This window comes from Ipomoea triloba, chromosome 5 (genome assembly GCF_003576645.1).
Source record: "Ipomoea triloba cultivar NCNSP0323 chromosome 5, ASM357664v1".
Taxonomy (NCBI): domain Eukaryota; kingdom Viridiplantae; phylum Streptophyta; class Magnoliopsida; order Solanales; family Convolvulaceae; genus Ipomoea; species Ipomoea triloba.
In genome coordinates this window covers 32,408,167-32,420,224 of record NC_044920.1, presented here as the reverse complement: position 1 = coordinate 32,420,224, position 12,058 = coordinate 32,408,167, and the positions used below count along the sequence as shown (strand labels likewise).

Here is a 12,058-nt window from a genome sequence, read left to right as displayed (position 1 = left end):
AAGAACAAGCTTGCTAATGTGTTAGCTAGAGCTTCTAGTTCTCAGTCTGGTCCTTCTACTTGGTTTTCTGTTATCCCTGCTTGTATTGAACATTTGATTATTTGAATATTTGAATATTTTTTATACATTAATTTTATTTGTACAAAAAGAAAAGGATAAAAAAAAATTTAAGTTGAAAAGAATGTATAATGTAAAAGTGAATAATTTTACTTGCATTCAAGTTAATATGGAGGATCCCTAATCACACCATTTTACTCCCTTTTGAAAACATGACGTAGCAAAAATGAGTGATAGTGAGTGTACGGGGTACAATGTCATCCTCAGGGGATTGGGGGATATGACACGCAATATGCAATCATAACTAGGCACTAGCATAAGAAAATCAACAAGAAGCTAAGCAAACAACAAGTTTAAGGAAATGGTAAGACTAACACATATACATAAAGATAAACACAAAAATAAAGAAATAGGACTCAAGCTAGGGAGCATTATCATCTAGATGCTTCAACAACCTACGGGGTTAGGGAGAACAAGTAATCAGAGTCAATTGGGAATGCACATATGTATACTAGTCTAAAGTAACTTCCGTGAGCAAATAAACAAGGATTAGAACAAGGAATTGCCCCACTATCATGGTGTATCAATTCCAAGTCCATCAAGCACACAAAGCATCTTAAACCCCCAATTTTCTCCATTTTCATAGGAAAAATCAAGTTTATGCAAGGGGCGACTCGCATTCATCACCCAAATCTTGTTGAGGAAAGGAATCCTCCAAATACATGTCAATTAATGTGTACATCAAACATTAACAAGATATAAACACAAAACCTTCACAAGCACATGAACCCTAGGTTAGAGTTCTTTCCATTTTTGCAATAATCACAAATTAAGCATCAAGATAGACAATATAACCCTAACTCAAGCCCATAAATTAACTACTCATGATTAAATAGCATAAAGAACACAAAAGCACAAGTAATAAACATAAATCTTGCAAAAAAAAGAGATAAAAGTTAGGAGAACTTATGTATTGAAAATGGAAGAACAATCTTGAAATGTTGGAATCCAAGCTTCAAATCCAAGATTACAAGCTTCAAAAGTGTTGTAGAACCTAAATATAAGCCTAATCTAACATAAAAATATGAAAAGAAGTGAAAGAGAGTGTCTAGGATTTAACCATTGGTTAAAACTGTGTAAAAATGAGTGAAAACGGGCTTAAATACGAACAGAGCGTGGTAGACACGACCGTGTCCAAAATCAACCAAAAACAGTATGCACTGCTTTTGTTGGCACAGCCAAGGACACGGCCATGTTGGTGGCCATGACCTCCTGCAAGCATAATTCTATGTAGTTGCTTTGAATTAGAAGTTGTGTTTTATATTATGAATTTCTGTGTCTTGTGTTGTGAAATTCTGGGCCGAACTCAAATTTTGTACCTAAATCATATTTGAAAAATAAGTAAATATATAACATGTGTATGTGTCTTGTGTTGTGATTTTTTGTGTCTTATGTTATAAAATTCTGTACCTTACGAGTATGAATTCGGTACTTTATCATTTTGATTTAGGATCCAGAATCCTATGTAAACACTAGTCCATGATATAAATAGCCGGTTAAATTAAGGGTGTGTTTGGAAGCCCGAAAAATGATTTCCGGAAATCATTTTCCAGGCATTGGGTGTTTGGCAAGCACTAGAAAACCCAATCAACGGAAATCATTTTCCGTTGACTGGGGAAAATAAGCCTCATTTGGCGGAAAATGACTTCCGCCAAATTTGGGCGGAAGTCATTTTCCGCCCACAACAACACACACACACATCACCATTTTCGCGCGGAAACCATCATATGGTTTCCGCCGGAAACCAAGTGCTTTGGTTTCCGGCGAGAAATCTGGTTTCTCGCCGGAAACCAGAGCGGGAAACCTCTGGTTTCCGCCGGAAATGGGGGGGGGGGGGTTAATTTTAATTATTATTATAAATTATAAATATTATTTTAAATATTATTATAAATATTTTAATATTTTAAATAAAATAATAAAAATATATAATTATATATTTCTACCCATTTTCCGGAAAATGAACCAAACACACAAATACAGTTTTTCAGAATGCATCCAAACACTGGAAATTAAACCATTTTTCGGAAAATAACTCATTTTTCAGAAAACATTTTCCAGAAGTCATTTTCCTACTTTCCAAACACACCCTAAGTATGGCATTTTTGAGAGATAATTCCAGTAAAGGTCCTCTGAGTATAGCGATTTTCCAAATTTGGTTCTCGTCTTTTAATTTGGACAAATGTGACACTTGACTATCAAATCTTTCCACCATTAGTCCTTCCGTCAACTTAGCGTTAGTTAGCCGTGAACTCCAAGGGTAAAATCGTCTTTTTGTTGCTTGGGATTCTTCTTCCTCTTGGTTTCCTTTTTGTTCCCCGCAGACCATAGTGAGTGTATTTTTCATATCACTGCAACAATGGAGTTGTGATTTGGGAAGAGTTTGATGGGCCACACCTATGTTCTGACGAAGGCTTGGAAATCGAGAGAAGGGGAGCTCGTCTTCTTTCATTTCAATCGCGTGGAGAAGGTCTAGTGCTATTGTCTGAGCTACTGTCGGATTCCAATCGCACGGTGCTGAGTGAAAACCTTGTGGCTGTTCTTATCGCTTCCATATTCTGTGGTGAACTTCGCCGTCGATATTAGCCGGCGCCGCTGTTTGTCGCTTCCATTGACTTTTGCCGTTGATAAGAATGTATGCTTAGGGGCGTGGGTTTTATTCTTTAATTAAATAGGGATTAGGGAGACGGCGATTCAGAGTCAAAATTCAAAAGTTCATAGCAAGGTACAATTCTCCTAGCGCAAAGTATCACTGACGAAGCAAAATGTACAATTAGCTTCGCCAATTCTAGATTCTCTGTACATATCACTTTGATGTAAACCTCACTCTTTCTGCTTCTTGAGAAACTTGCTTGGCTACTCGTTTATGTCTGTATTGAAACAAAAAGCAACTTAAATTATTTATGGTATACTATAAATTTAGTTTTTGGTAGCTACATTAGTTTCTATGAATATTATGCATCACCCTTCCTGGGCTCAATTTGACCACCATTCTACAGTGTAGGCATAGTTGAAGCCTTAAAGGTGTTCAATTTTTCAAAAAAACATGGCATATGAAAGCTTTTCAGTTCACAGAATGTGTTCTTCATATCACTGCGGAGAACGAACTGAGGAATGGAGAGGAAGAAGAAACCTAGGTAGCGAAAAGACGATTTTACCCTTGAACTTCATGGGTAACTAACGCTAATATGACAGAAGGACTAACGGTGGAAAGAATTTAATAGTCAAGTGTCACATTTGTCCAAATTAAAAGACGAGGGCCAAATGTGGAAAATCACTATACTCAGAAGACCTTTGTTGGAATTAACTCCATTTTTGAAGTGATATTAGAGCCCAATAAAAGGTCACTTGTACAATAAGCGGCCCAACAACAAATTAGCAAATCTTTTTAGCCCATATATAAATAAAATGGATTCGAAACCCTGAATTGCCTCTTCAAATTCTCTTCCGCTTAAGCCATTGTTCTCCATCCGCCGTTTTTCAGCACAAGATGCTACATAATCAATCTCTCTAAACCCTTAATTTTGGATGCTACAATAGGTACGTTCAATGCTCTAATTCATTATCTGTAAATGAATAAACGAACATGCGTACTGGTAAACCTAATTTGTTTTTCGACAATTGCATATTTCCGATACTTGAATGAACACCCGTATCACAGAATATAGTGTTATTAAAGGTGTATATGCAGTGCCTTCAAAATCTGCAAATCTCAGATAATTTAGCAATTTTTAGTAAATCCTCTCTTAAATTTTGTTGTCAGTTCTGGTTGAAATAAAAATTTTCCGAATTCGTGAATTTGATCAATTTTGTAATCCCGTGTTATTATTTCAGCTGTGAAATTGGCCCTAGATAAAAAATTATATACCTGAAATCATAACATTTAAATAATATAATTATATACTCCGTAACAGTTTGATTTTTTTGTGTGGATTTTTGTATATCAGAGATAATATATCAAGTCCATAGCAGCATATAAAAGATTTTCCGTGGGTCAGAAAGAGGTATGAACACCAAGTCATTACCAATAAAGAAAATAGCACCTTGAGAACAGAAACTAAAATTTAGTTAATTTACAGTTCCAAAACAAAGATTTTGAACATGCAGTATATGATTAAAACAGGTTCTAATAAATATATAAATACTGGATATAGATACTCTGCTAATTTTCCACTTGTTTAATACTATTGATCCATTTAGCTTCTTCATTGTTGGGTTTGAGAGGGGAATGGTTTTTTGTGTTAGCCAGATGGTTTGATTTGATGAAACAGTCTCTTTCCAATTGTCTTATGGGGTAATTATAAGAACACATGGTGCATAGGAAAAACAGTTATGTTTGAACTTCACATTATAATATATGTGATAAAGAAATGGATAGTTATTTGACACAACCTAGATTAGCATGGTTGTTCATTTTGATACTAAGGTCTGCTAAACACTTTCAGAATAGTTTACAAACATATATAGCCATCTTAAATGCTCAACACATCTGCAAATAATAAGTGATGCACAAGGTGTATTCTTCAAATATATTGCCAAACTGAAGTTAACTCACAATTTGCGTTTACATTTAAAAACAAAGTCAGCAATTTTCTTTTCTCGTACAAAGCACATACAACGCATTGATTAAAATAAAAAACGATTATGGCTTTATGTGTACAAATCTCATTATCGTGGAAGACACACTCCATTGACTTGTCTTGCACTTCATTCAAACTAACCAACCTTGATCTGAATGCCCAAAAGGTGTTGCTAGGATTAATGCCTTTCACAAGCCCGGACATTGGTGCTAGCTGCACTTAACAATGTTCAGATTCAATGTTTGTGTTGAATAAATAGTCACTGGAAGAAGAATAGAATGTATTTTGATCAGCATGCTTACCAGAATTGGTTTTGATAGAATGCTGAGGTGAATTGCTCTATAATTCACGGCAAGTAATCAGTTAAAGGATTATATTATTTAATTACAGCAGCCATATATTTGAGTAATCACTTTACCCAAAGCAACTTGAATTGTACCAATGTATGGTCAATTAATTAAATCTGAACGAATCACTGTGTCACACCTGCCATAATTGCACCACCTCAACCTTGTTACATTTAATTGAAATTTCGGAATTGTACACTTTGTTGGCACTGCTCAATGCTTAATTTATTGTTCTGTTATGCAATCCAGTTTTGCTTATTTCCGTTTCACAAGGCAGGAAAAGATTTTGGGACACTATTTTGTTATTATATATATAAAGATAAAGATAAAGATATAGATGTATACATTTGAGCTTGAGCTTGGGTTGTTTGATGTTTTTTTTCCCCTTAATGATATAATTTATTTTAAGGTTCATCATCATACAGATCCATCACTGGAGTTTTAGTTAATTGTCATTCGTATATTGGAAGAAATGGGAGTACAATTAGCTGCTGAGCAGGTAGTCATGCAAGAGGTTGAGAATGTTGACCTTTCTGATTCAGAGCTGGTCTATCATGTTAGGGATGCCCTCAAATCTGCTATCCAGGTAATCACATTAAATGTGGATTAAAAAATGTACTTCAAATTCCTTAATTGCTGTTGTAGTGTTATTAGCATTTGACTAGGCCACATGGGGAATTTATTGTTAAGTGTATCTGTGGCGTATCTGTTTGCTGTTTGATTACTTATTCTTTTTCCTTGTGCTTTTCTTCATACCGGCTGATTTCATGATGTTATTCATGTATACATTATTTTCTATTCTAAGGAGTTTGGAAATGTATAATTTTTTCATTATGTCATTTATCTATCAAGTACTATTGGTGATTTTAGATGCTACCATTTTTTCCCTTTGTTTTATAATTATTTTTGGGGGTAGTGGAGCAGAAAGGGATGTGTGTGGGGCACTATATGATTTTTATGTTCTTTTCAAATATGTGGAGCTGTGTCCATTCTCCCATGTATCCCAGTGCAGAATTACTGGAGATGTAATTCAACGTTTTGTATTTGTTTTAATCCACTTCCCACTGCCAGATTTTTATCTTTTTGCAAGAACAAATCATTCAACATAAAGTAAAAGCATGTCTTTTGATGGTTGAGGTCCTTATGCATTGAATTCATTTGCGCCTCTATCTGTTTATTGACATACAGTAATATCTCTTTACAGTTATGAGCTCGTTGTTAATTTCATAATAAGTTATCTAATAGCTGAATGCGGCTGGTTTTAGGGTGATATGGACAATTATTCCCAGCTTGTTGGAGTTATAAACCGTGATCAACATCTATCAACTGAAGAGGTGGCCTTACTTGTGGTAGGGTTTAATTCCACATGCACTGTCATGATTCATGAAAACCTAGACCTTTTCATTAGTAATTAGTGATCATGTATTTACCTCTTCTTCCACAAATTGCATGGCAGACATGTTTAAAGGCTTTGTCAGGAGCTGTCTCTTGTATAGACATTGTTCATCATCAATCTCTTCTTTCTTCTGTAAGTCTTAATGATAATTCTTGTTAATAATTCCCCTTAGATTTACGTTTATTATCTTTTGGTAAACAAACTCTCATGAATGAGGACCTCCAGATATTAAGAATGAGCATGTGGAACTACGGGACTGATGTGATGGATGCTCTGATGGAACTAGTTGTATCCTTGGTATGTTTCTCTACTGGTGATAGCTACCATTTCATTTTTCACTAGTACATTGGTTCTTGGAGATCAATGCATGCTTTAAAACTTGCAGGCGGCATCAAGTGGGCAGTACATTGATTTATGCTTGGAAATGCTTGTGAGTAATTTTATGCCCCCATACACCTTCCTGCAATTGCTGAGTCAGCCAAGAGGTCAGGCAAGAAAGGGACAAGTTCTTGATCGTGTGCATTCAACATTGAAAGACATTGCTGATTTAGTACCTCTCTCTCCTTTGAGACTTGAGAAAATAATTAAGGACAGAATGCCTCACATATTTATCAAGGAAGCTGTGAGTTCAGATATACACCTTTCGGTGTCATTCTTTTTCTTATTTGTTGGCGCTATTTGAGTGCAATTATGAGATCCAGTTGTCTTTGAGAAGAATATTGCATGGAGTCTATGGAGATCTATATGATATTAACATTATCTTTTGTCATTCAAATATTTATAATAGACAACATAGTGATTGGATAATCATTAATGAACTGAATGTTGTTCAACAAGTATGAGTATCATTGCTGTAATAATCACTATCCTTCTAGGTGCCTAATGTGAGCATTGCTCTTTCAGGCATCCGGACATATATAATATATATTGATATTTGTTGCATATGTGGCACATATTCTCAAGTTTTCACCTGTCTGTACTAGATTGTGATCAATGCTTAATTTAGTTAAATTATTTGCTTTCCCTTTCATGCTCTGTATCATTTGTGAAACTCTAACGTTTTGTAGCAAATAACATTTCTCTTTACCTGCAGTTGATTGTCATGTATGTGGAGAACATGCTAAAATTGGAGAGTAGCCCGCTAGGTGAACTTGTTGGGAGCACAATGCTTGTGGCAATTGTGGATAGGCTTGTAGATTTGGATGTGAGTTCTATCAAGAGGAAGTTTTTGAACTGATTTCCTCGTTGAAAGGGAGACGTTGCACCAAATTAACTTATTGTTGTTTCAGGTGGATATATCATGGGATGCTATTTTGCAAGATGATTTCACTAAAGGAATTTTTGACATTGAGTTAGAAGATCTAGAAGGGCCCATAGACAATGGTCAGCAAGAGAGTTTTGACTTTGAGGTAATCCTGCATATACATATAGCATATTAAGTATTGGTGTTTAAAGCATACCTTAATCTGCATCAGTACTAGCTTGTATACTTGCTTCTTATTGACTTCTTTTATGCGGCATTGGTATACAAAGTTGTCCATAAAATTGAGAACTTAGTTTCCTGAATGTGAAATTGGTTCATGAGATTTAGGGTCAAGTTGGCTTGATGGTGTCATGGACAATTTTACATGAATTCCCAACTGATAAGTGATAACAGCTGATTGAGAAATATAGTTGAAAACCTTTTTTTTTGAAATGAAATGTATGCAACCATAAAGGTTTTATATATTGCTGATGTAAGTATAAACATTTATGCTGAAAATTAAATTTGGCATGAGGTATAGGTATATTTTTCTTCGAACTTTTTTTCTTCAGTCCTAAATTTAGATTTCATACCCTATAATCTCTGATTCTAATTTGAAACTGTTTTGCAGCTTCAAAGGGACATGTGGATAGACAGATTTTTTGGAGACAGTGTCAGTGCTCAGAAGTTGGATAGTTTGATGGTGCTCATATTTGAGTACTTCATATCTTGCAATGACAGTGGCTGCCTTCGTAGGGTGATTATCATCTGTCTAGTCTCCTCCCACCCTCCCATAAAATCCTTTTGGTTCTTGGTTCTTATGTGTGTTTTTGTACATTGTGCAGGTATTTGACACACTTCTTCAGTCCTTTGAAAAAACTGTTTTGACAGCATACAAGTCCAAATTTGCGCAGGTAAACTTGAATAATTTCTGATTTTCACCTGACAGTAAGAATCTTCCTCATGTATATGAACTCCGTGCTATTTTATGTTTTGTAATTCAACTTCATTCTTTTTTTTTTTTTTTTCCAGTTTGTTATGTTCTATGCTTGTTCACTTGATCCTGAGAACTGTGGTAAGAGGTTTGCAAACATGCTCATTCGTATATTTGAGTCCAGTGCCCATCTTGAATGGAGGTAAGACTGGATTGGTGTGTGTGTGTGTGTGTATCTTGTTATCATTTTCCATTGTCTCTCTATCTATTTTCTTGTGCTTTGTCTACTGTCTAGTTACTAATTGCTTTATATGGTTCCTGCAGAATGAGTGCTGTTGCTTATCTTGCTAGTTATCTGGCTCGTGCAAGGTTTATGGACATGCCATTTGTTGCTGACTGTTTGGAAAGGTTTTTTCCATCTTAATCCTAGTTGCTTATTATGGTGGAATAAAATATTGATCAAAGGATTTCTGATTATTTCTTGTGGTCTACTTTTTCTATGTTGCTTCAGATTGGTGAATTGGTGTTATAATTATTGCAAAATTAAAACTGGTGAAATTAATCCAAATCCTAGAGTTCACAAGGATTTCTATGCTGGATGTCAGGTATGCGATTGCCTTCTATAATTTGGACTGATTTTATTCTATTATGAGTTGAAATTTCTTATCATGATGTGGGAATGGGAGGGGCGGTTCTTGCCATAGTTCCACAACTAAACTAATGCCTCACTTGTCAAAAGCATCGCTTCATAGCTTAAGTGACGGAGCAACCAGAATCGATGGCACAGGATTTCGCTACTGCGAAGTGCACTTTGTTAACTATCTCTGTTCCCTTCTTAACTATCTCAACCTCATATTTCTTCTCTAATGTAACTGGCACTTTTCTTTAATCACTGTATACTTTGTGTGGTGGAAATAAGATTGGAGTATGAAAAGACACATATCATCATTTCTCAGGTCTCTAAATATATTTATTTATATCCTCTAAACTAAATTAATTAATTAAAATTGCATGTAAATATCTTGAGTCTATCCTGGTTAACCAATCCAAACAGATAAAATAGAATGGATGGAGTACATAATAAAGATATATTAAGATGTTCTGCACATCTTAAAGGAAAGGAGGGTTGTGTAGAGTGATCAATTGTTTCTACACTGGTGTCTATTGGTTGTGTCCTGACTCCATAAAGTATGTGATGTAATGTTTTCATGTATTAATTATTATTGCGTAGTTAGAAAATGCTGCCTGTTTTTAGCAATTGATTTTAGTATAAAATGGAATGGTAAATTTATTTGTACATCTTTTTGCTTTATTACAGGCCATAATGTACATAATTTGCTTCCGGAGGGGATCCATTCATAGTTTATTCCGTATTAAATCTCATCTCCTGCGCATGCGTATAGAGGATATCTTGAGGCATTCATTAAGTCCATTGATGGTAAGCACTATGATAATGCCAAGACTGGCCATTTTAATGTTTTCCTCAAGTATGAAATGACTTGTAGTGTTTGCCCACATTTCAACCTTCTCTTCTTTGTAATAATAATCTTTTAAATGATTCTTTTTGTGTTTGCATTTTCATTAACCTTTCAGGAAAGAAAATATTTCATTTTTATGTGTGTTCCATTTACATTGTACATGACTGGATTTTGCCTTATTTTAATCAGCTGTCTTTTTGAACAGGTTTGCTTACCATCAATAGTAGAAGAATTCCTTAGGGTGGCAGAAACTACATGTTTATTTAGTTTCCCAGACAACAATGCCCCCATTGGCAGTGGTCTACTCGAATCGGAAGTTTCAATGGCATTTGGTGGGAATCAGAGGCTTGACGCGTTTTTCCCATTTGACCCATGTTTGCTAAAGAAATCTGACAGGTATGGCTTGCTTATATGTCAATCTTACTGTAAGAAAATGAAAAAATGCCTGTGATTTAACTTTGCAGTTTTTAGAGGTTAGTGTACTACACCGGTTAATTGACTGTCCTGTGTTTTTTTGTTTATAGGTTTATCAGGCCAAACTTCATATACTGGTCCATGGTTAGAAATACTTATGATGAGGTTGAGGATGACGAATGCACTAGTGATGAGGATGAGGTTGAAGTTTGCATTCCTGGGAATGGTATGGACATAGTTGATGGAGGAGCTCCCCGGAGTTGTCAGGTTGACAACGGGAATCTTGACGTTGAGTTTGATTACAACCTGAACAAGATGTCTATAACTCCGAAAAATACATTACTCCAACGCTTTGGAGGTGAAGGTGCAGGTGCAGGTGCAGGTTTGCGGATGCCCTCGAGAATCAGACCTTGTCCTGATTCTTTGTGATGGATGGACCATTGTCCTTTCAGTTTTGCTGTGTTGTGCGTAGTAGCCTAGTAGGTAATTGTAAAAAAATATGTAGGAGCTTCAATATTGGGTTTATCGAGGCAAACCCCACTCCTCTTCCGAGTATGTGAGTAAACCCTCGCCCTGTGATCCTAGCCGGCAAAGGACCACAGGGAGGTTAACCAGCCTAGGTTGCCCATAGCTGACCGGCTCAAACCCGGGTGGCAGACGGTTTCGAACTCAGGACCTCACGGCCGCGAGCGTCTTGGTCTTGCCACTCAGGCTGCCCTTACGGGCATAGGAGCTTCAATATGAGTCTCAATTTTGTGGTGGAGTAGCGCAATCTTCTGCTCCATGTATTCTACATCTACCTACCTATATTAATGTAACCCTATTGTTTTAATCAAAATGGTTTGTAATGTCGTCTCTACTCTTACCTTTAAAAAAGTTAGGGAATAAGGAGGAGGTTCAAATAGACTTTTAAATTTATTAGAAAAAAAAATATATAATTTGGCTCTCGATTTTTTTATTTAGATGATTACAATAAAATATTTTTTATTTTATTTTGAATTTACAAAAAAAAGAACTTGAAATTTGCCAATTTGATGGGGACAGTGGCGACGGCAACCCGCACCCGGGCCCCGGTTTCCCATTATTCTTTAATGTAGAAAAGGAAGAATTAATTTCAATTTTGGTTTAGATTTATAGATATTATTTTACTTTTAGTTTTTTTTTTCCCATGATTTTTTTTTTGTCATTAATAAATTAGGGCATTTCTTTCTTTTTATACAAAACTAGTATTTTCGCCCGTGCGTTGCACGGAATGGATTTGTTATAATATTTAAAGAATATTTGGATCAATATACAATTATATATATTATAACATCGAATATTATATAGCGCAATTGATGAAATTGATTGGATCGATTATGTTTTCTGATGTTTTCCTTTGAATTAGAACAAATAATTGTCCAATTACTCGGGCGTGGATAAATTTTTTTTATTATATATTGAGATAATAAAAATAAAGATGAAATTATAAAAAACTCTAATATTGAACGTGTACATTTATTTGATTATAAGATTAGTACAAAAATATTACTCAATTAATTGAATAATATAT

General features: G+C 35.2%; 1 protein-coding gene across 4 annotated transcripts; it reads left to right on the top strand.

The window, feature by feature from the left end:
* The first annotated feature begins 3,522 nt into the window (after window positions 1-3,522).
* On the top strand, window positions 3,523-11,420 carry LOC116020881 (RNA polymerase I-specific transcription initiation factor RRN3-like). 4 transcript variants are annotated; one of them, XR_004098864.1, is made up of 17 exons: window positions 3,523-3,654; window positions 5,467-5,627; window positions 6,307-6,390; window positions 6,498-6,569; window positions 6,663-6,734; window positions 6,823-7,059; window positions 7,531-7,641; window positions 7,727-7,846; window positions 8,312-8,437; window positions 8,526-8,594; window positions 8,713-8,816; window positions 8,939-9,022; window positions 9,126-9,219; window positions 9,933-10,052; window positions 10,298-10,488; window positions 10,617-11,011; window positions 11,237-11,420. XR_004098864.1 is itself a non-coding variant. In XM_031261446.1 (17 exons), exons 3-17 carry the CDS (start codon window positions 5,514-5,516, stop codon window positions 10,933-10,935), a joined length of 1,917 nt encoding a protein of 638 aa, XP_031117306.1. In that variant the 5' UTR covers window positions 3,585-3,654; window positions 4,062-4,118; window positions 5,467-5,513; the 3' UTR covers window positions 10,936-11,365. The 4 variants fall into 4 exon arrangements, 3 of the variants coding, with proteins under 3 accessions (XP_031117304.1, XP_031117307.1, XP_031117306.1); XM_031261446.1 differs by adding an exon at window positions 4,062-4,118 and having other exon boundaries at window positions 3,585-3,654; window positions 10,617-11,365; XM_031261444.1 differs by having other exon boundaries at window positions 10,617-11,365.
* The last annotated feature ends 638 nt before the right edge of the window (window positions 11,421-12,058 follow it).